This window comes from Hoplias malabaricus, chromosome 10 (genome assembly GCF_029633855.1).
Source record: "Hoplias malabaricus isolate fHopMal1 chromosome 10, fHopMal1.hap1, whole genome shotgun sequence".
Classification (NCBI taxonomy): Eukaryota; Metazoa; Chordata; class Actinopteri; order Characiformes; family Erythrinidae; genus Hoplias; species Hoplias malabaricus.
In genome coordinates, this window is record NC_089809.1 from 15,506,886 (window position 1) to 15,533,972 (window position 27,087).

Below are 27,087 nucleotides of genomic sequence, written 5' to 3' on the forward strand. Positions count from 1 at the left end.
GGACCACCTGTAAACTGGCAATAATGTCAGGGGCAACCAATGCTCACTGATGCTTCTAGGTAGGGAAGGATATCGTCAGTCTGGTCAGAACCCACAGTTGATCCCACACAAATTGCTGAAAATATTCATGCTGTCTTTGACAGAAAGGAGTCAGAATCCACAGGGCATCACAATTGATGCTACAGTAACTCTTCTGTAGAATATGACCATGCTTTAGGTATTAGCGAGGTATTGGGTTTTGGTTCAGTGGTATTGGTATTGGTTCAGTGGCTGCCAGTGTTTGGACCATTTTTTGGAAGGTAATTGGCAGTTGTGTGCAGGCTCAGAAACTTTATATCTGGATGAAATAAATTCTATCATTATCTATAGGTTATATATAATGTGTGTTCAGAGACTTTGGTTCAAACAATAAAATCAGTCCATATTCAAGAGATAAATGAATGGATAAAGTGAAGTGGCAGACAAAACATGCAGGAGCAACAACTCTCTCTCTTTCTTTCTGTGTGTGTGTGTGTGTGACAGAGAGAGAGAGAGAGAGAGAGAGAGAGAGAGAGAGAGAGAGAGAGAGAGAGAGAGAGAAAGAGAGAGAGAGAGAGAGAGAGAGAGAGAGAGAGAGAGAGAGAGAGAGAGAGAGAGAGAGAGAGAGAGAGAGAGAGAGAGAGAGAGAGAGAGAGAGAGAATAAAGGAAGATCAAAAGAAGGTGAGAGAGTGAAAATCAATTATAAGATATATTACATATTTCAACATGAAAACAATCTACTTTCTTAACACAAAAGCAGGGGTGCTGTGTTTAAACAGCTAAATTAAACACTGCAAAAAACATTACTGCACTATAAAAAATGTGACCCATTAGTTACTTAAAAAAATTATGGCAACAAAGTGACACATAATATTAATGAGTAGATTCTAATTTTCCGACTTTTAAGTAACATTCATTGAATAAATTAACTAAGTTTAAGCAAGAAAATTATGTAAATGTTAATAAAATGCACAGTTAAAATGTGTTGGATTTAGTAATAACATGCCTAAATATGAATTAATATAGCTCAAAAATATTGAGTAAGTACAACTTAATTTCTATTTATCTGAGTAAACTTAATATTTACTAAATATCTTGCAAGTATTGATTTACATTTACTAAATATCTGGCAAAAATTGAGTACCATGTACTAGGTTTCTGGAGAAAGCTTGTTCCTATTTACTGATTATAGTAACTTTACATCTATTCAATATCACGTGTCACTTTGTTGCCATAATTTTTTTATTTTAAATCTACTTAATATGTCCTTTTTGTGCCATGTTCGAGTCAACAGGTCAATATGCATAAAAATAATACCAGGTAAACATTTATTCAACTCTTGCAAAATTTATTCACACAAAAATTGAAAATTGATACAACTACAACAAGGATCACAGGCAGAATATTTTTTGGGGATGTGATGCAAGGTGAATATAACACCGTTTCTGACACAAATAACATCAGCAGTAAAAATTAAGAGTGATCTGAATGGGCTACTTTAACAGAAATCATCAGGTATATGGCACAAAAAAAGAAAATGCGATTGGGCAATAGATTTTCTTTAAACTTAGCAGAAAACCAAATAAATTAAAAATAAAAACAAATGTAGCTAGGTGTTCCTACACAATATTATGAAAACATGCATTCGGATATACTGAGTATGGAATGCTAACATAATACGTAAAATGTTAAATGTTTAGTAAACAGACGAATCATTGCCACTGATTTCGTGGTGTGCTCTAATTTGCTGAACTCTGCATTCAAATGCACCTCTATGTATTAAGTGAGAGTGCGCTAGTGCTGCAATGACCGTTTGAAAGTAGACTCTCACAGAGACTGAGCGTCCTGTCATGGCTTCATTATACCGTCAACAGACACATGAAACGACATGCAAACTACAGAAAGCACAACACCAGCTTCTTAAAACCATAATTCAGGATTGTAATCACAAAAACACTTTGTTTTTTAATCAAACGTTGTTCCTCACCATCCACCGTTGCTAACTCTCCAGTCTGTGCTCGAAACCGGTCTTGTGTTTACGAAGCACCAGTATTTGTAAATAAACCGCCTCAGTTAGTCTAGATCTCTCTCTCCCTGCTCATAGCAGAGGCATCTGGTGTTTTTTAGACAGTGAAAAGAACTTCAAACGTTGAAAACAACGAACAGGAATGAGGATTACTCTAGTCCTGCTCCATGGTTTTGCTGTATCGGATCACTTATGGTGGAAATGCCTCCAATCTCCAGAGACGGCTAACTGCATTAGCGACAGTGCTACAAACTAAACACCTCGAGTTACAAATGAGTGTCTCTGGTAATTCAATCACTGAATTAAAAACTTACAGACAACTTCATCCACATACAAACAACTGACGTTTCGGCCCCCTCAAACACACCGATCCACATTAAAAAATGCGGAGCTTAGAACTGCGTGTCCCCACATTTAAGAGCGCCTCAAACAAAATACACAATTTTAGGTAAAAATTTTTCTTTCCCTATTAATAATTCAAAAGCTGTTCACTTTGGGAAGTCCGAGGACGTTCAGAACCCAATAATGCTGGTGTCCACGAGTTTCAAAATGTGTTGGGCGGGTGTGTATGATGATTAAAATTAAAGACCTCTCAATGAGTAAAATCAATTACATTTTCTGGATCATTAGTGTTACTCATAAAATATGAATAAATTCTATTCAGCATATCCCAGCTAATTTTATTTAGCCAAAATTGTGTAAATTGCAATTGATACTTTGTTCAAATTTGTTCAATTTAGCTCAATTTGATTTCAAACTACATAAAGTCTTTTTATTAAGTGCAAGTTACTATTAGTTTTTAACTAAATATTAATTGACCCCAGTCACACTTTTTACAGTGTGTACTTTGTAAAGAAGGAGGAATTATGTGTAAAGTGATTAATTCGTGTTTAAAATAATCAACACACTATAATAATCATATAGCAATCTACTTCAGTTTCTGCATACAAAAGTTAGCATAAATATTATTTCTAAAACTTATTTGAAACTATCTATTTTTAAAACTAAGTAGATAATTACAGGGCAAAAACTTTTTTACCCCTCAATGCAATGTTAATATATGTGATTCTAAGCAGTGTTAGACCTTTCCTACTGCGGCAGGCATATGTCATGAAATGTTCTTAGTATAAAGAGCAGTTGAAAAGTTGAAGATATTTTGTAGCTTGAGTCATCATTGTCCTACAGACAATGTCTACAGGGAGTCTACAGACTCTCATTGTGAACAGCACCTCAGGTCCTTGAATGAATACAGTCTAATAGGAAGGCAGTAATGGTGATTTTTAAGTGTGTCTGTTGTGGGGCTGTGGTTGGAGAGGGGGTGGGGGGCGAGGGTATGGGGTTTCTGGATATTTGTCAAAGCCCTGTCTGAGTTCTCCTTTTTTTTCTCCACTACAGCATGCCAGTCACCACATACAGGAGGAAGATAAATTACCCTCCACACCACTTCACTCCACAGCCTCCTCCCATCACAGCCTCCTCCAGATGGACCCAATTAAGCTATTAGCCAATGAGTGGGGCCTGATGACTCCATTAGGAACCATTCTGAGCTTAAATAAACTGAGGAAATCAACTGCTCCCCTACAATCTCAGCCAAAAAGAAAAAAAAGGGAAATCTGCCATCATGTCTATCTGCAGTCATTTTTTGTGGGTTTTTATTTTTTTTGAAAAAGTTAATAAAGCAGTAGAGTGAAAAAGAGAGGGCAAAAGTATGCGTGAGAGAGAGAGACAGAGAGAGAGAGAGAGAGAGAGAGAGAGAGAGCGCTAGGGTACTGTTTTAGAGTTATAATTATACTCTGATATAACAAAGATTAGATTTTAATAATTGTTTTTATTGAATAATAATATGCTTTGGCAAAGCTATAACTATGTATGGTCATGCCAATAAAGCACTGATTGAATTGAACTGCATTAAGAAAGTGAGTAGAACAGGTTGTACAGACAAAGAAAAAGAAATAAAGAAAGAATGAAAGAAAAATAATCAATAAATCAAAAAGAAGTATACAGACAAAGAAAAAAGAGGTAGAAAGAAAGAAAGTGATCAAGAAATGGGGAATTAAAGAAAGACAGTAAAAGAGAGAAAGGGTGATTTAGAAAGTGTGTGCGTGAGAGTGAGGGAGGCTTTCCACTGTGAAGGAGGACAATAATTTTGAGTGAAATATGTGAAGATGAGATGTGGAGTGGCTCCATGCGTTTTCTCTCTCTCTCTCTCTCTCTCTCTCTCTCTCTCTCTCTCTCTCTCTCTCTCTCTCTCTCTCAGGCCCTGTTTATCTGCCATCACCTCAGCTGTCCCATATATTCAAGCACAGAGTCAATGCAATTCAGCAGCTCCATCACTCACAGGTCTGCACCTCACATACACACACACACATACAGTCTTGTCACCATGGTTTCAGGGGACATTACATTATATAACCTCCATTTCATCAGGGCCTTACCCTAACCTTATCCATAACTACTAACATTTGCCCTAACCCTAACACTAAACTTAATATAGATCTTGACATAGAAAGGCAACGATTTATGTTATGAGTGCCTGGTTTTGTCACCTTATGAAAAACACGTCCCCACTATACAAGTGTATAAAGAGTTTTTGTTCCCCATTTATTATTCATTCATTCATGTCTGTAACCACTTATCCAGTTCAGGGTCACAGTGGGTCTGGAGCCTATGTAGGATCATTGGGCGCAAGGCAGGACCACACCCTGAAGGGGACGCCGTTCTTTCGCAGGGCGACACACACTGATATATTCACTCACATATTCACACTTCTGGACACTTCTTTTGTGTATCTTTCAGATATTCAGCACCAGCATTTTTTGTTCCAGTCATTAGGTAGTGTATGCACAAGAGTTACAATTTATTTATTTTTTTAATCACATTACAATTGCTACAATAAAATGAATCTAATTGTTTATCTTTTAAGGATAATATCAATTATGTGCGGTAATTTTGAGCAACAGTACAGAAACAAACCTCAGACAGCTGTTACAACTACTAAACACCTGGAAAAAGAAATGCTGCTACTGTATGACATACAGTTGTCAAAACATAAAACCACACTCACTGTGGAGGAGCACTAGTATATTAACTGTATATGTAATGCTTCAGCTAATGTAATGCTTCATGCTAATGCTTCAGCCTACATATTATTTATTTTATTTATTCTTCATTTTTACAGCACTCCATTGAAATCAATGTGGGTGGTGGTTCCTACCCTCCCCTAAAAGTTAATAGTGCAGTTTCTGCAGTGCTGAGCTTGAAGCAGCAATGAAAAAGCCGCTATTGTCCGTATTACATGTCAGTGGAGATTCACAAAGAATTTTACGGAAAAAAAAATACATAGTGTTTCTTTAATTTAATACTTGCTATATTTATATTTGTGTTTTCATTTAGTTATGTATTTTTTAAATGTATTCATTCTGGCAAACAAAAACAAAGACTAAACCCTTAAAATACTATAATAAATCAACAGCTACAAAACTACTGGAGTACTAATACTCCAGTCACATTTGGAGTATACACAAATATGTAAGAGAGTACAGGAAAGAGTGTGTGAGTCAATAAGTCATTATATATATATATATATATATATATATATATATATATATATATATATATATATTACCTTGTTTTTAGGAATGGGTGTGTAATTTAATTATTGATGAACACATTGTTATTCATTCAGTGCCTTTCAAAACCACAGTTTTTATTATTGACTCTCCACCACTGTAAGTCTTGCATAATAGCAGTATTTTGTGTAAACATGTATCCAACTCCTAACAATTGTCATAAGCTTAAAGCATACAACAGTTTTTCTACCAGCTGAGTCCTGGAGGAGCACAAACACTGCAGTGAATTTTCTCTGCACCAGCAGACTTTATTCCACTCTTGAGGGCCTGGTAATTAGCCAAAGAGATGAATAAGGTGTTTTGGAGCAGGAAAACAGTAATAGATGCAGTATTAAGCTGTTCAGGACTAGATGCAGGGCTGGAGGTGTGCATTCCATTGCTTTTTTTTAACACAACCTCCTAATATCAAAAGAAAATACTTTTTCACTTCATAGCAACACCGGGTAAAGTCTGGTGTTATTGCTCCTGAGCTCCTCCTACAGTTGCACAGTGTACTTAATTTTTACAGCATTGTTCTGAAATCAAGTTAGACAGGGGAGTTTCTGCAGTCAGTGAAGCATCGCAATGATTTTGAACTTGTAAAAATACTACTTAGTGTTCCTTTAATGTTCAATTATATTCCAAGCAGTTTTAAACAACACTGTTTGATCCTTTCATGAATCAAAAAAGTAAAAAGAATAAAAAAGAAGAAGAAAAATATTTTTTAAAAATAATAATGAAAAAAGTGAAGTTTGGAGATGACAGAGACGATTTACAGCTGCAGCTGACAGACTAGCAAGTGTGATCTCACAGCCTGCAACAAAGCGTCCAGTACTAATCTAAACCGCTCATTCCTTAATAACATGTGGAAATGTTACTGTTTATCTGACCCTTATAATGACCACAACAAACCTGTTATCCCCACTCCCACAAAAAAAAATAAAAATAATAATAATAATAATAATAATAATAATAATAAATAAAAAATAAATAAATAAAATATTCCCATTTTCTCACACACATGTACAATCAGGTTCTGCTGGAAAAGCTTGCAGCAGGGGTCTCTAGCACTTCTTTTTTCTCCTTCTCTGACAATGAAATACAGTGGCACCAATATGGGGTCCCCTGACGAGGTGCTGCAGCTGTGCAGCTGTCCCACTTTCAGCCATCGCCAACCCTGGCAACTCCTCTTCCTTCCAACACAACCAGAATTCTGCAGAGCACTCCCTCCCATGTCATTTATTTAATTTTATTTATTTATGAACTTATTTAAGCCTGCACCTTTGTCAGTCAACTCACAGATAGAAGAGTCACAGATAAGGGGTCCACATGGTGTGTCAAGATCTCTGAAAAAACATCTGTTTCCCTGGCTTGTGATGCTCATCTCTTCCATCCCATTTCTCTTCTGCAGCCAGGAGGGAATTCTCCTTTGGAGCTGTGAGCTTATGACATGGTGAAGTGATTCCAAAACTGTAGTATTGAATTAATGATAAAGCATATGCTTCAGAGAGCTCTTTTGTAATTGTGGTGGCGGTGGTGGTGGGGGGTGGGGTGATTCTTCATCTCAAGCGAGTATGCAAACTCAGCTCAGTCGCTAACTGTGTCCCAATTGCACACTTAATACTAATTCTAAAGTGTTTAAGTATGAAGTATATAATATAGTCACAAGTGTCAATGTTGAGTATATAAAAAATACCACAGTACATTAGAACCGGTACATTTTTGAGTATAATAATGATGGACACAATTCTATGAGAAACAGAAAAGGAGGAGCTTCTCATGTCAGGAAAATGTTGGCTATACCCAATTTAATGCAGCCACTCTCTTTGAGCGATGCCATAGAAGAACCATTTTTGTTTCAATAAAGAACCAGTTTTGCTAATATTTTTTTACTTGGTAATTAACCTGTACATCAAGTGAAGGTTCTTTAAACCTTTAAAAGGTTAATAACAAATATAACAAAAAAAAAGGTTCTATATGGAACCAAAAATGGTTCTTCTATGGAATAACTAAAAGAATCCTTTTTTTTAAGAGTGCAGTTTATCTGGGATAACTAAGCTGGGGTGGTTACGCTATTGATTTTTATATATAACATTTATATATATATTCTCCTTTTTTAAATTTTTGTCCAAACCAAAGAATGAAAGATGTGGTCGTGTTGTGGCAGTGACAGAGCAGGGCTGTTTTAGATGATGATCCAAGAGTTTACTGGCTTGTTCTTCCTGACACACTTTCACAGTGGTACACGGAGTGTTTGAAGTTACTGAAACAACAGAGGCTTAGAGACGCAACCGCCACCAGCTGGCAGAGATTGTGTTTGCCATCCTCAAGCTGAGAGATGCCATAGCTACACTGCAGCCCTTCGCAGCGAGGTCCAGCCGCTCACTCCAGACCTCCGTAATAATCACAGGCATCCTTGCTACAACATTTTCCCCGTTCTGGTCGCTCCTGGTGCTCCGAAACTGCCAATTTGCCTCAAATGGGCCAAGCTTAATCCCATCGCTCCAAGCCTCAGGATCCAGCCCTGACTGCTGCCGGGGGCAGAGCACCAAAAAAAAAAAAAAAAAAAAAGGAAAGGGCTTCACCTTCTAACTACCTTTGGCCCAGCCTAGCCTGTCAGAAGCCTGCCCTGTTGTCCCGATCCCGCTGTCATCTTTTTGTAATTGTGCTCAATGGAGCTTGAGATATACTCCCTCGATGTCTGGCCTTGCGTCTTAGGCTGCCATCATTTCCTAAAGCAGGTCAGACACAAACACATCTGATCTAAACACAGCCCGGCCGACCCATCAGCTGTCCGCTCAAACGGAAGCTGAGCTTCCCCCTTTTTTTATGCGCCATCACCCATCTCCTCTGCCTTTCCGAGCTTTTTTCTTTACCTCTCCTGACTCACCACTCCATCCATCATCCTGTCCTTCCCTAAACTAGGACAGCGAGCGAACCTCACCGCTTAACCCCTCTTCTACCCCCCCCTCCCCTCAGCATCTCAGCATCCATCTTCTCTCTTGGCGCACCTGCAGGGAGTCCTCTGTTCTTAGCGAGTGGGACAGTGCCTGAGGGAACCGGCCTGGGTAGCCTAGCCCAATGACCCCAGAGTGACCCTGGCATGAAGGACGTCATGTCTGCCCCCTTTCCAGGTATGCCACTCACTTCACTGCAAAAGATGCACCTTCTTCCCTCCCTTCATCTCCCTTGTTTCCCCTGACATCAACCTACAATCCTTCACATGCTGCACCACGTGGAAAGAAACTGCTTTTTATCTGATAGATAAAGAAATGTTGAGTGATTAATAATTTGAAAATATAAAGCAATCCAAATGCAACCCCATTTTTCTGATGCTGGGTAAGACAATAGAATCATGTGCAAATCATGTAAACCCCTATATTTAATTGAATATAAAAACAAGACAACATTTTAAATGTTGAATATTTTATTGATATTTTTTCCTTTTTTTTAGAATTTGGTGCCAGTAATATGTTCCAAAACACTTGGGTTGGGGAACAAAAGCCTGATAAATGATATAATGCTACTATAAATAAAATAAAATAAAATAAAATAAATAAGCTTAACTGGCAACAGGTCAGTGACGTCTGGGTGTAAAAATAGTGTCTCAGAGAGGCAGAGCCTTACTGAGAAGTTAATATGGGAGGGGTTCACCGCTCTGCGAAAGACTGTTTGGGCAAACTAATATTTCCAAGATAACATTTCTCAACTTAAAAGACCACACTACAGAGACAGCAGAAAATATGTCTATGTTTGCAGATTATCTCAGACATTGATGTGTACATACTTTCCTAGCACCACATCGTAAAGTATGCACTATCCCAGTTAGCATCCTACTCCCTAAGTAGTGCACTTAACATATTAAAACACTAATATTACTACAACACTGTGTACTATGTAGGTTTGAGAAAGATGTTTGTGATTCAGCCCTAGTGTTTTGGTGGTGTAATTGCAGAGCAATTCAGACACACCAATGCACAAGTATAAATGCTTAAACAGCCCAAAATGCTTAAAAGTATAAAAGCATATAACGGCCCATAGGTTTTGTGCGTATGGTTTATTGTAAGGACATTTAGTTATATCTGTTCTAAATATGTACTACCTGGTTAAAAGCAGTACACTGTAACTATCTCTCACATCCTCCTCTCTCTGGTCTAGCACCAGGAGCAAAGCGAGGTCCCTAAAAAACCTCAGCCATGCCCCTAGAGCCCCTCAATGCCGGATGACGGGGCATGACCAAGGACACTACAGCACATCCCAGCTGCTCAGGCTCCAGAAACAATAAGAGCTGCACATTAGCGAGGGTTGATGGGATGCCGACATTAAAACAAAAGGACCATTTTCAGGGGCTCAATTAAATCAGCGGTGACAGCGTGCATGTGAAGCCAGATCTGCAGCGCGCCACTTGACTCCTTTCATTAGTGTGCGACGTTAGCAAGCAAGACTAGTCTTATATGTATATTTATAGTTTAATAACCAGCTGGAGAGCGGAATCCTGCAAAGCCGCTTGGGGCTTTGTGATCTTGTCAAATAGAATCAGAAACAAAAAGAGATGACAAGCACTTGGGGACTTCATGTTGTTTCGGGAAGAGACGAAAATAACTGCCAAATAGAACACCACTATAGGGGCTTGGGAACATGGAAACACTATCCCAGTCCTTAGTCAGTCTAGAGAGTGACGGAGATAGAAAATAAAGAGACAAGGCCACCCCCCGAACAGGGGAGTATTTAGCTAGGAGTGGTAATGCTTCATTCCTGCTAAGCATCAACTACTTATGAGCCAGGGCTTTTTTAGTAATGTGCCCAGACTGTAATGACCAGCAAATTAAGTCAAAGTGGACAACACTTTTGCTTCAATTGTTGATGCTTGGGGCCAGTCAATAAAAAGCAAGGTGTTAAAAAAAAAAAGAAATAAAAAATAAGAAGGAAGAAAGAAAAAAAAAACCCTGTGCTTAAAGAGTGGAGGGATAAGTGACAAGAGGCCCTTGGCGAGGGTGGAGGGCCGCATTGATTCATCTGGAGCACAGTGCTGCCATTCGAGCTGACTCACTTCACTGGAGGTTAACAAAAGAGGGGGGAAAAAACAAGCAATGGCAGAGAGATGTGTAAAATTAGAGGCTTAGTGTATGGCCTGCCAATTGTCAGACTAATTAAAAAATGGCTAATTATAATGCACTTTACTTCGAATAATCACTGGGCTATAAAGTCCTGGCTGTCAGGTGTAAACAAGGAGTGTGACTGTAGAAGAGGAAGGGTGTGTGTGGGGGGGGGGATCAATGGACATCTGTTCATTTATCTCAGGCAGGAAACCAAATTGAAAAATGGATTGCCCCCACACGCCACAAATCTGCATTGTGATAAAAGAGCAATACATCGCAACACCTGCTTAGAAAACGATAATGACTGCTTTGGCAGCATCCACCCCACTCTTCTTCCACCTCCTGACCCCAACTACTTCTCGTACCACGAAGCAGTATCAAATTGCAATCTTTTGCTGCTTGTCAGATTGCGAGCTGCGAGTGTGTTGGTGAACACCAGGTGAGGCCAGACAGGATGTCTTCAATCAACCGGAGAAATTCTTCAGGTGCTGAAGCAGGTTCTTCATTACTAAACTCTAATGAGTCAAAATGAGACAATAAATCCATTCTGCTGCCTCCCTGCCTCTGGAGTCACTGACCTAATGATATTACATTTTACTCTTTTAGCAAAGAGCCGGGTCCTCCGGCCCCTGACATGCTCAGGAGAGTGTTCTAGATTCTTCCCGTGAGATACAGCAGCAGGTTCTGCTTTAACAACTATCCACAGAGAAGATTTCAGAAGTCCATACCATTCTCATGAGAAATAGTACTAGCTACAAAACAGTCCCTATGCTTAATTAAGATTGTCCTTGTAACTTTGTGTGTTGATGTTGCCATTTGCCTTTTGTCATTCTCCATTTTGTGGATTGGAGTTTATTATCAGGCATCGATTACATAATATATAATCTAATAATAGTATTTAATAATTCAAACTACATAAATAAATGATATTGATTCTATAGTTGGGATGTTCATGGATTATTTTGCCTACCACTTTGTAGTTTTTTAGTGTCTAAATATGCTATTCTTGATCTAAAATAATTTAGGACATATCATCCCTGTCTAATGAAGAATATGTATCTACATTTTTAGTTTACAACATCATTTGAACACAGTAGCTGTTCTTGTAATAATGTGCAAATTTAATGATGAATGGATTAGCAGGAATGGTCCAAGACTTAGAATATAGAATATTTCAAACTAACTTCTACTGAAAGTTAAGAAGGGATTTACTGTGAAGTAAATATTTTGGAGATACATGTTTGTGTTTGGACAGTGACAACTTTATGTTTAAATGTGAAGAAATCTCTCTTAATATAATATAAATGCACTGTAAACCCTAATGTTCAAAATAATTAACCTGAGCAAGTGATTCTAACTTATATTGAACAGTTTCACTCAATTAAACAATTATTTTCAACAATTTCTTCTTTTTGAATTTGTGAAATGATAAAGTTTTGATTTAGCAAAGTGTGTTTGTGGATGTAAGTAAAATAGCTGGATATGAGAGATTTAACTGAGCTTAACTGTTATGAGTTTATGCAGTTTATGCTAAAGTCACAGACATAGGACCAAGTGCAGCAATTTTCAGCCAAGATGGTGGATGTAAATACAAAAATAAACAAAGAAATAAATACACACATAGATACACCATATTGTAAGTCTGGTACTTAACTATGTACTGCCAATCCAATGACAATCCATCTTCCACCCATCGTCCTATCTGCACCATCACATTTACTCCTTCAGCTCCATCCAGAGACCAGAAAGGATGAAAAAAATACACATACACACACACGCACACACACACACCAGAAGGAGAAAGTTGTGGAGAAACCAGGTAAAGCGCCCCAAACAGAATTAAAAGGTCTGTTCAGATGCTAAAGCTGTTAATGAGTGTGAAAGTAGCAAGAGTGAGCTGTGTAATTATATCCATTTTTAGGTTGTTGCAAATTTAGTACAGTTTAATACCCTGCTGCAAACTTTGTACATGTATTGCAGGTAATAGTTTGGACAATTATATACTAGTAAAACTATTTATTACTACGTTTGTATAACAGAATATTGTCATTGTCCATAAACATATAGTAAGAATTTGATAATGTTCCAACCAAATAAACAATAAACATTTTCCTACAACAAGAATGACTGTTTACCAGTAGGTAATTTTCTCACTTTTTACATGTAAAGTTTTAGTATGGGTCACAGAAGGCATCTGTACACTATTCTCATGAACACCAAACACGAATGAGTCATATTTCAAGCTCACATCCATCCTGTACTTTTGAAATGACTTTGCATTTAATGGATCTGACAAGCGGCGATCAGGGGCGTCATTCAGAGGCACGAAAGAGGCGGCAAGATTATTATGGGAAGAAAACATTCAACAAAATTAAAGATATCATTCAAAAGAGTGACGAGGATATTACAAGACCTGGGCCTGCTTTTCTGACTGAGCAGGAGTGAATCAAACAGATTTGCGGCAGTTTGGAGAGGCTGTAATACACACACACACACATACACACACACAAACATCATCAGGGCCCAGGCAGGGGAGGGAATTGCACTCCTGTCAGAAGCCCTTCTCCAAGACACTTAAACAACAAGCAGACATAGATTAGTCACATTAGGAGCTCCATCTGCCACTGAGCTGCCTCCATCTTTCCCCTCCCTCTCTCCCTCTATCTTCAAGGCTCTCTCTGCCCAGGCTCTCTCCCGTTGCGGCCATTCATGGCTAACTGAGCGCAGGTAGGTGTATGGATCCTGGCTTGCTGCCTTTTGTGTGGCTCAGTGCCTCGGCCCATAGAGGATGAATGGAGAGTGCTCGATAAAGAGCCACCTATCACACACGCCTCGCTTTTCACTTCCAGTATGGACAACACGCTCGGCTCTGCATTCAATACGAGGTAATGACAGCCACAAAAATCGCTTTTGCCACACCACCTCTCACCCCACCCACTCCAAAATGCGCACACATATTGCTTTTGTGTTTGTGATCTCATCTTATCATCTTTTAATGGTAAAACTCCAAAGCACAATATTTTCGAAATACGTCTATATACAAAGATTTCACTGTATTTGACTCTATTTACATTTGAATTTAACGAGTCAGAAAAGTCAAAATCAAAGTAAGCGATTCCCAATGAAGTATTTTACGTATTTCTGAAGCAATAACTTTTTTAGACATAGAGATTATTTTGAAAAATATAAGTCCAAAACAATTCAGCAATGAATGGGCCGGGCTAATCATCTGAGCTTAAGATGCAGATGTATGTGAAAGATATTACAAAAACAATCATTCAATACATTATGAGCTTATTAATGCAAGAAAATAAATAAATACATTTAAGTATTTATATGGCTGGGTATCTCAATTTGTGTTGGGATAGAGGGGTAGGGCAAAGTGCTACATGGCACTATTCAAATGGAGTGTTACAAATGTCTTGTGAATCACAACCAAGATGGCTGCACAAGTATTTAAGTATTTTCTCTTAAAAAACATCATAACCATTGTATTACCTTAATTGAATATAATTTTGATTCATGTATTACTCATCTGATATCACCGCAGACTGGTAGATATGCTGCTGACATAGCTCATGTTGATATATCAGACAGATGTCTAATTAGCTGTCTGATAGTACACATATTGGAAATATGATTTTTAATATCATGCTTCCAAAGAAATGTTCGTTATCAATTACTACTCAAAATTGTTCTGGAGGCAGTGCTGCCTTTGAGGCAGAAGGAATGTAACTGGTTACTAGCCAACAGGAAGGGATGAATGAGGTTAAAACAGATTGGTCAGAGATTTTTAATCTATACCATAAACTGGTAAAGCTCTATAAAGACCCTTGTGCTAGATAAGGGTGCTAACAGTACTGACCAGAACTGTGTATGGCTGAGATAGAATTATTAATCCCCAAGAAATTACGCCCATGGCTGTACCAGTTCAGACAACCAGTACAAAATCAGTCTGTTAAAAACATATTTATAGTTAAGTGCTACCTTCCTGCACTGAGTGTTCCACACATCAGTTTTTTATTTTTTATTTTTTTTTGTCCTTCCCAATCTCTCTCGCCCACCTTTTCTCCCTCTTTTTCTCTGGTTTTTAACTTCCCAGCAGTTGGTAAGCTCAAGCTGAGAGTGACAGGTAGGGGGAACAGCAGGAAAAAGGTGACAACAAGATAATAGCTTCTGCTGCAGGGTTCATCATAGTGACCTGACGAGATTCTGCAATGGTGTGTGTGTGTGTGTGACTGACTCAGAAAGAGCAGAGAACAGAGTGTGTGTCCTCTGTGTTCATCTACATCAGACTGTTTCTGTGTGACACATGCAGTATTCTGTTTGTTCCCAATACTCCTGTCAAAGGAATCTCCATCAAATTAATGAGAAAAAGGACAATGATCCTCTTTACTCAGTGGAAAGAGAGTGTGTGTGAGAGAGAGAGAGAGAGAGAGAGAGAGAGAGAGAGAGAAATATAATCACCCATTCACATACTTACTGTTCACACACTGAGCTTCCGCATCTACTCAAGTCTCTCTTTCCCTCTCGTCCCCCCCCCCCCCCCTCTCTCTCAAACACACACACACACATACACAAACAGAAACTCAAGTTCTGGAAATTATGATGAACCTCACGTAACACCCTCATTCATCAGTTCATCAGTAACAAAACACTTTTTTCCATCTGATTTGAAATAAACAGGACTGCTTTTGAAGTTTGACTTTACAGAGGCAAGGGCTATGGAAGCATATCACTATCAAATTAAAATGAAATTGTACTATGCAAAAAGGCGATTTAAACCTAAGGTTTGAATTTAAGTTTCCCACTTATACATCCAAGTGTGCTCTCAAAATGAAAATTTGAATTCAATAATAATAATTTGATATTTCATTTACAGTGGGACTGGAATGATTTTTGAGGATCTTAATTTAAATGAAAATGAATTTCCTGGTTTGAATGAACATGTTTCATGAGATTAGGCAACAGCTGTGTCAAAATAATAATTAAACACTTATTCACTTAATATGCATTTGCACTCAAGTTACAAAGCATGGATTTAGTGAAATAGTGCCACCAGTGGACAGGAGGAAACTAAGTGTTTAGAAAATGACTACATAACCAATCATAAAATAGATATGTTACAAAATGCCTCAGGTGCATTTTTTTGTTTTGTAGTATATGTACTCATTTTCCACTGTAAAATGTAACATTCTCTCGATAAATTCTGCTCTTTGAACTATAATTTCATTTATGTTGTTGTCATGAACAAGGGACTGGAATTTCTGGGACACGCCATTAGCTCTAGCACATCTCTGAGAGAATGAGAGAGTGATTTAATGAAGGAGGGGCAGAAGGAGTCACCAATGAGGAAACAAAATAAAACCCATGCCTGCAACATGCCAGAATTTTCCCTTTATCACTATAAATAATTAAAGTTATGAATCTGAGAAGCCATTACAGTTTTAGGTCATCAGTTATAGCACTTATAAGACTGCAGACTTTCGGCAGTCAACTTGTTCTTCATTTTAATTTGATCCTTTCATTTTTTTTTATACATTAAACAAGTTACTGCAAAAGTTTATAAGAAACAACAGACTGGACATTTTGTTTGTACCATTATTTTGCAAATATAATGAGAGCCACTGAGTCATCAGGTGAGACATCAACAGCATCATTACTCAGTAAGAATAACATTGTCAGTGTCAGATAGAAAATGTTATCCAGTAACTGCTGGTTTTTATTATAATCACTTTTGTTTTATTCTGAAAATTCTCAGATATAAAATGGTGAGTAAAGAATGGTCAAAATCACAAATACAGGCTGTAAATTGAATTGTATGAGTATGTAATTTATATTTAATTACATAGATATATCTAAAGTATACAAACCTGATGAAGTCTAGACTTTAAGAGTTAAATAATGAGACCTACAATTTGTATGTTTGTATAAATGCACAGCAGATATAAATGCACTTAGTTATTATTGTACATAAAAAAGCTATTGTTTTATGTATTTCCATTTTTTAGTCTAATATATTTATTCTAAAAACAATGTGGGACATTAGTGTTGTGGATTTTGTTAGCTGAAATCTAATATACCTTACAGTGTAGTACAGTACAGTTATATTATCTACAAATTAGCTGGTTAGCATGCTAATGCATTTTTTGCTCTGTTGTTTGAAAATCATAGCTTGAAAAACATACACAACATTCATTTAAATAAGTGCTCTTACACATGTTTAGTGCAAATACACAATGAAACCAGAGATGTCTCTAAATCCCCAAATGTCTGTCGCTTAAACGGATATTTTACATAAACGTATATTTTAACATTACTACTACTACTATTAATAAATCTTGATATTATTTTTGTAAAATAATAATAATAATAATGATAATAATAATAATAATAATAATAATAATAACAATAATAATAATATGGGCAGCACGGTGGCGCAGCAGGTAGTGTCGCAGTCACACAGCTCCAGGGGCCTGGAGGTTGTGGGTTCGATTCCAGCTCCGGGTGACTGTCTGTGAGGAGTTGGTGTGTTCTCCCCGTGTCCGCGTGGGTTTCCTCCAGGTGCTCCGGTTTCCTCCCACAGTCCAAAAAAAAACACACGTTGCAGGTGGATTGGCGACTCGAAAGTGTCCGTAGGTGTGAGTGTGTGAGTGAATGTGTGTGTGTCTGTGTTGCCCTGTGAAGGACTGGCGTCCCCTCCAGGGTGTATTTCCGCCTTGCGCCCGATGATTCCAGGTAGGCTCTGGACCCCCCGCGACCCTAAATTGGATAAGCGGTTACAGATAATGGATGGATGGATAATAATAATAATAAACAACACAGTCTCTCTGTAAAATTGTTCAGAATTCATAGACCTTTAAGCCTGGTGTCATATATTGCCACATCCGTCAGACCCCAACAACAAGGCAAAATCTCCCAAAGCTCTGTAGATTGGAGAGGAAGAGTGTTGCAATGTGTGTGGATCCCTGCTCTCATTAACCCCACAAACATCACCAGGACACAAACAAAGCTGGCCATATAACACTCAAAGTGTGTGCAGGAAAACCAAACACAATCCAAACCATTGCAGAAAATGGATAAGCAGTTGGATCCAACTCTGTTTGCATGTAACAAATACGTCAGTATCCTCCAAAACGTTCTGATGACAAACAATGCACATGAAACTAATGCCACACAGAATACGGGGAAACAAACCCAAAGTAGCTCAGAGGTTAAACAGAGGTTTAAAAAAGAGTTCACATTCACAAATTATTCAAACTACTTTTATTAACCTGCTTTCTAAATTTGTGATATGATTATCAATTAATAACAATATGCTATTTGTACACTGGGGAAAAAAAGATTATATATAATGTTATATTATTTTTAGACAATTTATTGCATTGGAATATGTCTGTTTTACTTTAAATTTAATTAAAAATGCAACATGTTAGAACCAAAAGAGATTTTTTATTAAATTAAATTAAGTGCATATATGCTGTCAATAATGAATAGTGTTCATGATGAACTAATTTTCATTTAAATGGAATATTAATTATTAAATAACATGTTAGTGCAAGAACGTTTTAGCACCACTAACATTTTTAACAGTTGACAAGTTTTTGTGGTTTGTCGTTGCAATAGCCAAAAAGAGATGCAGGTGAGTGATACAGCTTTCTGAAGAAAGTTTATTTAGTAAAAGACCACAGTTCACACTGCTCTTTAGTAATACATTTATTAATATTATCAGAATAAATTGTGCTCTCACATAACTACATAATATATAATACTGGCCTATTCATCTGCTTGTCTTACTTTGGTGTAGTTGCTCTCTGATCTTCGTTACTCTCCACTGCCACCTCAGCTTGCTCCCTTAGGCTTGGACCCGTTATTCTTTTTAAACTTCTTTGTGTGTTTTAAAATTTGCTCTATAAATAAACTGAATATATATATATATATATATATATATATATATATATATATATATATATATACACACACATACACACACACACTCACACACTAGTTTTGAAGGCTGCAGTATTCCTTAATCATGAAGGAGGGAATAAGACTGGATCAAGCTAAGCTAATGCAGACAGAGATATTTTAAACACTTTCTGAAGGATTTGCTGGCTAAGCCCAGGGTGTATGCGCAGACCCTGCAGAAGCTCGGAATCGATGGATGAGAGCGGATTGAGCGGAGGGCATAAGGAAACAGAAAAACACTTATTTAACGCACGAGGTGAAAAGCCAGTGATGAACGGAAACTACTGAAAACACCTAATCTGATCAAACACCCATAATCATCCACAAACCAAATCTCTACCAATGTGCTCTGCCAGTACACTGAGCTAATGCCTCTCTTCCTCTCGTTTAACGTTTAAATACCACCATCCACTAATAACACACGTGCCAAAAGTGCAAGATACGCTGAGTGCTTTAAAGTTCATCAGTGTGTGTGTGTGTGTTTGCACGAATCGGTGTTTGCGATGACCTAACTGTGGTATAAATGAATACATTTCACATATTCCATACCTGTAATGTAAATAAAAATACACATATATAAATCCTGCTTTTTAGGGAGGCCATTAGATATTAATGCTTTAGTGAAATGTTGCAATAATAAAAGATTAGTACATTTCTGATATTTCAGAATGTTGGTGCACTATTGTAACTGCCATCATAAAGAAATAAGGAATGGGAGACCATGGTGTTCATTTGGCAGTGACGATCTTAATAACAAGAAAAAAGATATGAATGACAATAAATACATAAACACTATCAAAATTACAGATATTATATAATATAGTATTAACATACAATCTATTATATTCCCAATGTATACTCATCTATTTGCTTTTATTGTCTTTTTAACATTTTAATTTAAAGAACCTGATTGGTCAGTAGTGCTTTCTATAATCACCATGTATATTTATTAGAACTTTTTATACTGCATTAGTAAGCTATTACCAACACTGTTTTGAATAACTATAAGACTGCATCATATTTCACACAAAAGCCATGTATAATACACATCATAATTTGTTACTACAATGGGGTGTATTTATTCATTTACTTATTAACCTATTTGCTTTGCAGTGACTAAGAATGTATGACTTACCTATAACAACAAGGTTGTGTTTTTTTAAATAAATCATGATTAAGGACCGAATAGCCGTTAGTCATTTTTGATGAATTAAGGTTGCATTAATTACAGCTATCTATTAAAAATGATGTATATTTGATATTTTAACTAATTCCTAATACATTTCTAAAAATCCCGTACACATAAACATTTATAAATGTGACATTAAGTGTTGTATGGCATGTATGATGCATTATTATACCCCTGATATATAATTCTATACATAGTACAACAAACAGTCATTATTCATATATTAACCACGGTGCGTTGTAATGTTTACAGTGCTCTTATGAATGGATGTCATAATGTGTCATAAAACCTGACTCAATATAAAATCGTATACTTTTATAAAGTGGTAAATGTCATTGTAATTCCATAAAAGGCATAGGCATTCCTATAGGCGTAGGCATATTCTGATGCGCTATCAAGATATTAAGGTTTTACTTGTGACATATAATACATTATAATGCATTTATAAAGCATTGTGAATACAGCAGTCATAGAAAGTATTATTGATGTTCTCATCGGTTTCAGTCGCTCAGGTTTATCTTGAATGGAACGGCTTGGAATGACTCTACTGAGACATTTCAGCATGAAATTTGTTTTTCCTCAATGAACTTTAAGAGGAAATTCAACAGCCGTCGTCTCCAAAGCCAACAGGGCCTATTAAGAGATAATGACTAATTATGCTAATTTGTAAAGTTGCGCTCTTTCTTTCCTTGGTCATTTTATCGCAGAGCTGTCCTCAGGGACCAGTAACCATTCAATGCTAATAACCTTGCTTTTTTCTTTTTTTTTTTCCTTCTGGCCCAGCGTCCGGCTGAGGACACTGCGTCCTAAACGGACAAGAATTTCACACTCAGTCAGAGAAGCACTGGTGAATCCGAATCTACAGCCATACCACCGTCGATGACCTTCATTAACCTCTTAAATGCCAGCAGTGTTCCTGCACCTTTGACAAAAACCTCTTATCAATGAAAAACATACAAATAGTCAGGCTGTGAAACAGAATTAATCAGTCCAAGACCAAATGTAGGTAAATCTGAAGAAGGCTAAACTCCTTCTATTTTATTTATACAGAAACCTGATCATGAGCTTCAGTTAGATCTATTAACACACAAAGCATAAAATGCATTGAATCCAAGAATATAATAAGTGAGTTATATTACACAAACAAATTATAGTTATTATAATTAAAGGAAAAGTGCCAGTTCTGAGAATAACGTTAAACTGGGCATCTGAACTGAGAAAACATAAACAGAGACTCAAAGTCTGACCAATGCCTGACACAACCAACAACACCTGTCACATCATACACAAACACAAATATGTGAGGTCATACACATTATTCCAGAGTCCTGTGTGAAAATAATGACACACAAATGTGTTATATATAAACATTTATGTCACTATATATATATATAGTCGGCTGTCCAATTAAAAATATTTTCCTGTTATTGTGGATTACAATTTTCCTACATCGTTTGAACACAGCAGCTGTCCTGAAAATGGGCCAACAGAAATGCTCTAAAACTACTTGGAATAAAATATTTTTACATTGACTTCTATTGAAAAGGAATGTTTTTCTCTTGTCCTGTACTATTGCTATTTTGAGAGATACATGTTTTAATTGGACAGCGATGATATACATAAATTTCATACATTTTTGTGAAACTTCTTAATTGCTTCATGTAAGTATTTGTGCAAACATTTTACATATTATAAAAGCCGGTAAAAAATGTAGCATGATGTACCCTAATGCAATAAATAAACAATAAATGTACAAAAACAGCAGACATGCTCACATTACACATACTCACTGTCAAAACTAGCATACCAGTATACTGGGTTAAGAGGTTCGGCCACAAGCTGTCCAGCATACTGTCGTATGGTCAAATATCATCACATTATGGCTTTGTGTGTCAATGTTTGCCACTTTAGACATAACAAAATAAGGACAGCAAAGCCTCAGCAAATTAACACAGATTCAAGGCTTCAGCGCAGATGCAATTTTTTTCCGAGTCATCAAGAGATGCATCTGGGGTTGGGAGTCCAAAGAGTGCAAAGCTGGCCTTTCTCTCTCTGGGTTAGTTGGTTGGCCCTCTCAAGTCCATTCAAAACCTCAATGCTTGCAAGCATAGGCAAGGCAATTTTATTATATATGCAACTTTATGATGCACCTTTAGACTGAAACCAAAGTGTGTTAAGTACCATCAAAATTTAGGAAACGTTATCTTCAGTAGTAACTGGGGCTTAGTGACAGCTACTTAGCAAAGTGAATACCAATGAGACATACCGCCAACAGGGTTTTTTAAGACAACGACACATCGCACTATGAGAAAGCATACGGCACTCCCATGAAGCTGCTAACTTTGAAATAATGGAATGGCTCAGCCAGAGTCCTGGCTGCTACATGCCGCTATAATGATAATCTAGTTTCACATTTAAGTTTTGTTTTTAATGTAAATTTTTAAAAAATATTTTTAAATGATTCTGTAAACTGGGTTAAGGACTGGCATCCCCTTCAGGATGTGTTACTGCCTTGTGCACAGTGATTTCGGGTAGGCTCCCGACCTGAATTGTATAAGCGGTTACAGACAATGATTGAAATAAAGTAAGTAAAATAAGTAAAATAAGTTGAAGTAAATGCCAATGCAAAAACAAATAATTAATAGTATTAAAATTAAAAAACATAAATAAAAATGGAAAAGAAAATTAAATAAAAAGCAACTGCCCCAGTTATGAGAATTAATTTCCATTGTGTGTGTGAGTGTGTGTGTGTGTGTGTGCACTAAAATCATTGCCCATAAAAAAGAACAATGCTATATGCACTGACCTAATGTAATCAGGAAAAAAAATCTGGTCCTATCCCTTTGAGTACACATAGGTTTTAAAGCGCTGTCCATCTTCTCCTAATCTGTAGCATTTGTTGAGGATTATGCCATCAAATAACATGTCGGTGTAATCCTGAAACACTGCCCTTTTGCCAACAGGACTATAAACATAATTGTTTCAGCTCTCAGAATGATGAAAGTATATTCAAATAACACAGAGATTTATCCTTCCATCTCCATTATGAGAGATTAGAGGGAGGGAAAGTTAAAACAATCTGCTGACGTAGGGAGGCTTTGTGTAATTAATTGTGTCTGAATCCCCCTGAGTGTGGGATATTGTCTCTGTGAAAGCAGGGGAAAAAAGACACATGACAATTACACTTTTGTATATACAATGAAGTGGTACTGTACAATACTACAAATATATAAGTTCTTAATTTTTAGAAAGTTTTCTGTCCATTACCATCACAGCCCATCAGCTGTACTAAATTAGCCATTGTGTCTCACACATATACCCACACAAACACACACACACACATCGGTACACGCATCGCTCAAAGTTCATATGCAATGCTTAATGCTGTGTGACCAATTCTGTCATTTCCATTATGTAAATACATTTGGCTCAGCAATGCACTTTATCTATTGTGGTTCTTTTCTCAATTACTTGGATTATTAATATCACAGGCTACAGGACCAGCCGCGGCTGCTGTGTACTGCAAACCATGCTCTATTTATTGGATACTACCAGCCATTGTGTCTGTGTCTGTGTGTGTGAGAGAAAGAGAGAGCAAAAATAAGAAAATTAGAGTTCATATAGCAATAGGTTAAATGTCTGTGTGAAAATTGTGGTTGCGATTACAATATATCCAATATAAAATCATATACCACTAGTTTTCATCATTTTAACCATGGCTAGTCGTGTTTTTTCTGTGTTCACCATTTTTTGTAGAACGTCTCAAGAACAATTTTAAAGATGCTATGCGAGAATAGGCTCTGAAATAGATTTTGTCACCAATTTTATGTTTTCACAGTTCTAGACAGAAACATTGCCTTACTAAAGAACCACTGAAACACTGTTTTTAAAGGTGTAAAGCACAATTTTCTGAGAATTTCAACACAGGAGGAGTACTGTTAACTTTTGTGTTCACGGTACATTGCGTTGACTAAAGAACCATAGAAAAGCCATTGTTTCAACTGATATGTACAATAATGCCTGAGAAATTCAATAAAAGCAAGAGGTTGCCAAATATCAGAGCAGTCTCAGGTTAGTTATTTTATAAATGAAGAATCTGCCACATGTAACTGACTTTTTTTTTAAAAGAAGAAACGCTGTCTATCAGTGTGGAGGACAGACAGTGTAAAAGAGAGGCAGGCTAGGGGCAGCAGGTTTGATCAATGCTGTGTGTTATCAGGACCGTCCCGCTCGTGGCCCCGGGAACCTGTCAGGCCCCAGCCGATAAGAGGAGCAAAGCGATTAAAAAAAAAAAATCCATACCCCACACTCATCACATCCACAGCCACCAACCCACTGGCCACCGGCAGCCCCCTTTCATTACCTTGCCGCCATGGTGGGGTGACGGGCGCTTACAGCCGCCATCTCTCACCTCACACTCATCCACGCTCGCCCCTTCATTATTGCTGATGAAATTCTAGAGCTGATCATGCAACTAGCGCAAGAGAGAAGTGGTCAAATAATAGAGCAGCATCTTGCAACAACCTGCAACAAGTTGTTTTTGTTTTCCTGTAAATTGCCCCCATCAGGCTGAAGGGGTTCTGTTCACTTTCATAAAGATGTGAAAGGGAAAATCTCTGCTTAAGAACAGTGACAAAAATGTGTTATCTGTTATGTACACCTTTACAACTAAAAGTCCTTCAATTAGACATTTGTAAAGATGAGGGTTCTATAGAGAACACTGGATTCGAATATGAATTCATGAATATGAATGTGTTTTATTTTCTATGAAAACAAATTTGATTGTTAAATAAACAGGGTTTCTGCTACAGTCGAACATTGTCAAACTTTAAATATGCATTTTTTTAGCAGAACTGTTTCTGATTAGTGTACACAAAGTATATACATAATACCAATGCACTATGATGTTGTATATTAAGTACCAACGTATTATATTGCCCTAAAATACTGTATATTATTCTAAACTGTATTTCTGCTATTCTCCATTTTTAATATAACTCAAAATAAGCCTCTGTTTTATGTTTTCACTCATGTGAAAGTTTACAACTGGTCCACCTCCACTACAGAATACACTTCTGAATTTGTAATGCACAACTGCTAATTATTTGCTGAGTTTGTGCGAAATGTGCGAAAGTTGCTTTTGCAGAAGCTATGTCACATTTAATGTATTTCTAAATTTATCTCATATGTTCAACTCAGCAGAAATACTTGCAGACATATGGTTGCTATATTTAAGTACATTTACGCATGGACCTGCATTATTTTCAGTCATTGAATTAAACCGAATTTAAAAATAAAATAATAAATAAAAATAAATAAAAGAACCAAGTCATTTGACCAAGTGTGTCCAAACTTTTGCAGACGCATGCATAAGCTACTAGTGCATAACTCCTTTAAACGCAACGCGCCTCTGCATTTAATAAACCATAACAGAAGCACTAACCAAAAGTTATTTAGTTATACGTGTGTGTGTGGGGGGGGGGGGGGGTGGCTCTCCTACGCAGCCTCATGCCCTCGCGTTCCAACGCGCTCGTGCCTGAAATCACAGCGGTCAGGAAATCACGGCCGTTCTCTGACAGTTCACGTGCTCTACAGGGATATGGAAACGGCGTGCGAATTGAGAACCCACTGTGAGGGTGCAGGCGCTCTAGGTGCGACGCGCGCGCCTCGTTAACGCTCGTTAGGATGAGATCACTACTAACAGGGCTTTGACCTCGCCGCTCGCGCTGAGACACGGAGGTTAAACGCGCCGGTAAAAAAAGAGAAAGAGACAAATTATGACGAGCACGTGCTCGCGCCCACGAGAAACAACACCTAGCAGAAACTTGAAGAAAGATACGTGGCGCGGAGGAGCGCGCGTGCGAGGAATCGTTGTTAATTATACTAATTACAGCAGTGACAGACTGACAGAAACAATGACGACGGACAGAATGGGTCTTGGAATGGGTACTTTTCTGAAAAAGCATTGGTTCAGTACAGAACTCTTAACAGAACCAAGATTGGAAAATTGGAAACCTGTTGTAAACGGAACACTAACATTAGCTGGAAACAAGAGCACTCTTGTTTCCAGCTAATGTTACGTGCTTGGAGCCTTGATAACGACGTCGTGCCCTCTTTCCTTCCCGTTTCTTGCTGACCTCGCGCTGCCTAGTGTGAGAGTGATGAGAGTGAATGTGTTTTTCGGAGCTCCAACAAAATAACAAGAAACAAAGAGGAAAGACACGCTCACAACTTTTGTCGCTGTTGTTGTGTTGTGTTTGTTCCTGCTGCTGTTATATGGATGACTTTACCTTTTCTCTTCGCCCTCCTCCTCCTTCTGCGCTTGAACTTGCACCTGAGCGCGCCGCCGGGGCTGCTGCTCGTTAGCACTGATGCCATGAGGACAGACGCAAGGACGCGCGGACAGAGCTACGGCTCAAACTTGAGTCCCCTCGTTGTTTTTCAGTGTCTCTTTTTCTCTCTTCTTGTCTCTCTCTCTCCGCTCGGACAGTCCATGCATGCTTTTCAGGCAGCGCTTCGCGTTCTTGTTTTGCTGATGCCTCTCTCTCTCTCTCTCTCTCTCTCTCTCTCTCTCTCACTCTCGCTAGCTCTCGTAAAAACGCGGGCTGGCCGCTATCTGCACCTTGTGCGCGCGTGCGTACGTATGTGCGCGTGCGTGCGTTTGTGTGTGCGTGAGAGAGGGCGAGAGTGATTGTGTGTGTGTTTTTGGCACTTCGGGATCCAATCAGACACACACATACACCGTACTCCTATTCGCTGCGGACGAGTCTAATTAGACCCAATCAGCAAAGGTGTCGTGACGTCACATACACAACAAGCCCCGCCCACCAACCCACACTTTCTGCCCAAAAATGAGAGCCAGCCCCGCCCCTTTCATTGGTGTTCTAAGAAGCAAAGGCATAGAGGAGCAGTTTTATTTTCTCTTAAATTTGGGAAACGGAATAATCAGGATAAATGTTTCATAGTTGATATGTTGTTTTGAATACTTAAACAAAAAGCAGAGTGAAGTAAATTAGGAAACTCCTACACATTGTAAAATTGGTCACTTGTTTGTCACTGTTAAAAATGGGCACAAATTGTCACCATATATTTGGTGACAAGAATTTTTTTAATAAATATTTTTTATGAACCAATGTTTAATTCAGGTTTACTATTACTATTTATATATTTTTAAAAAT

The 27,087-nt window shown here is 37.7% G+C and overlaps 1 protein-coding gene across 1 annotated transcript in view; it reads right to left on the bottom strand.

Moving 5' to 3' along the window:
• Positions 1-26,357, bottom strand: part of adarb2 (adenosine deaminase RNA specific B2 (inactive)) — a 278,415-nt gene extending 252,058 nt beyond the window's left edge. The window contains exon 1 of the mRNA XM_066683487.1: positions 26,200-26,357. Within this exon, the coding sequence (XP_066539584.1) occupies positions 26,200-26,287 (88 nt within the window). The 5' untranslated portion in view covers positions 26,288-26,357. The remainder of the gene's footprint in view (positions 1-26,199) is intronic.
• Positions 26,358-27,087: the final 730 nt, after the last annotated feature.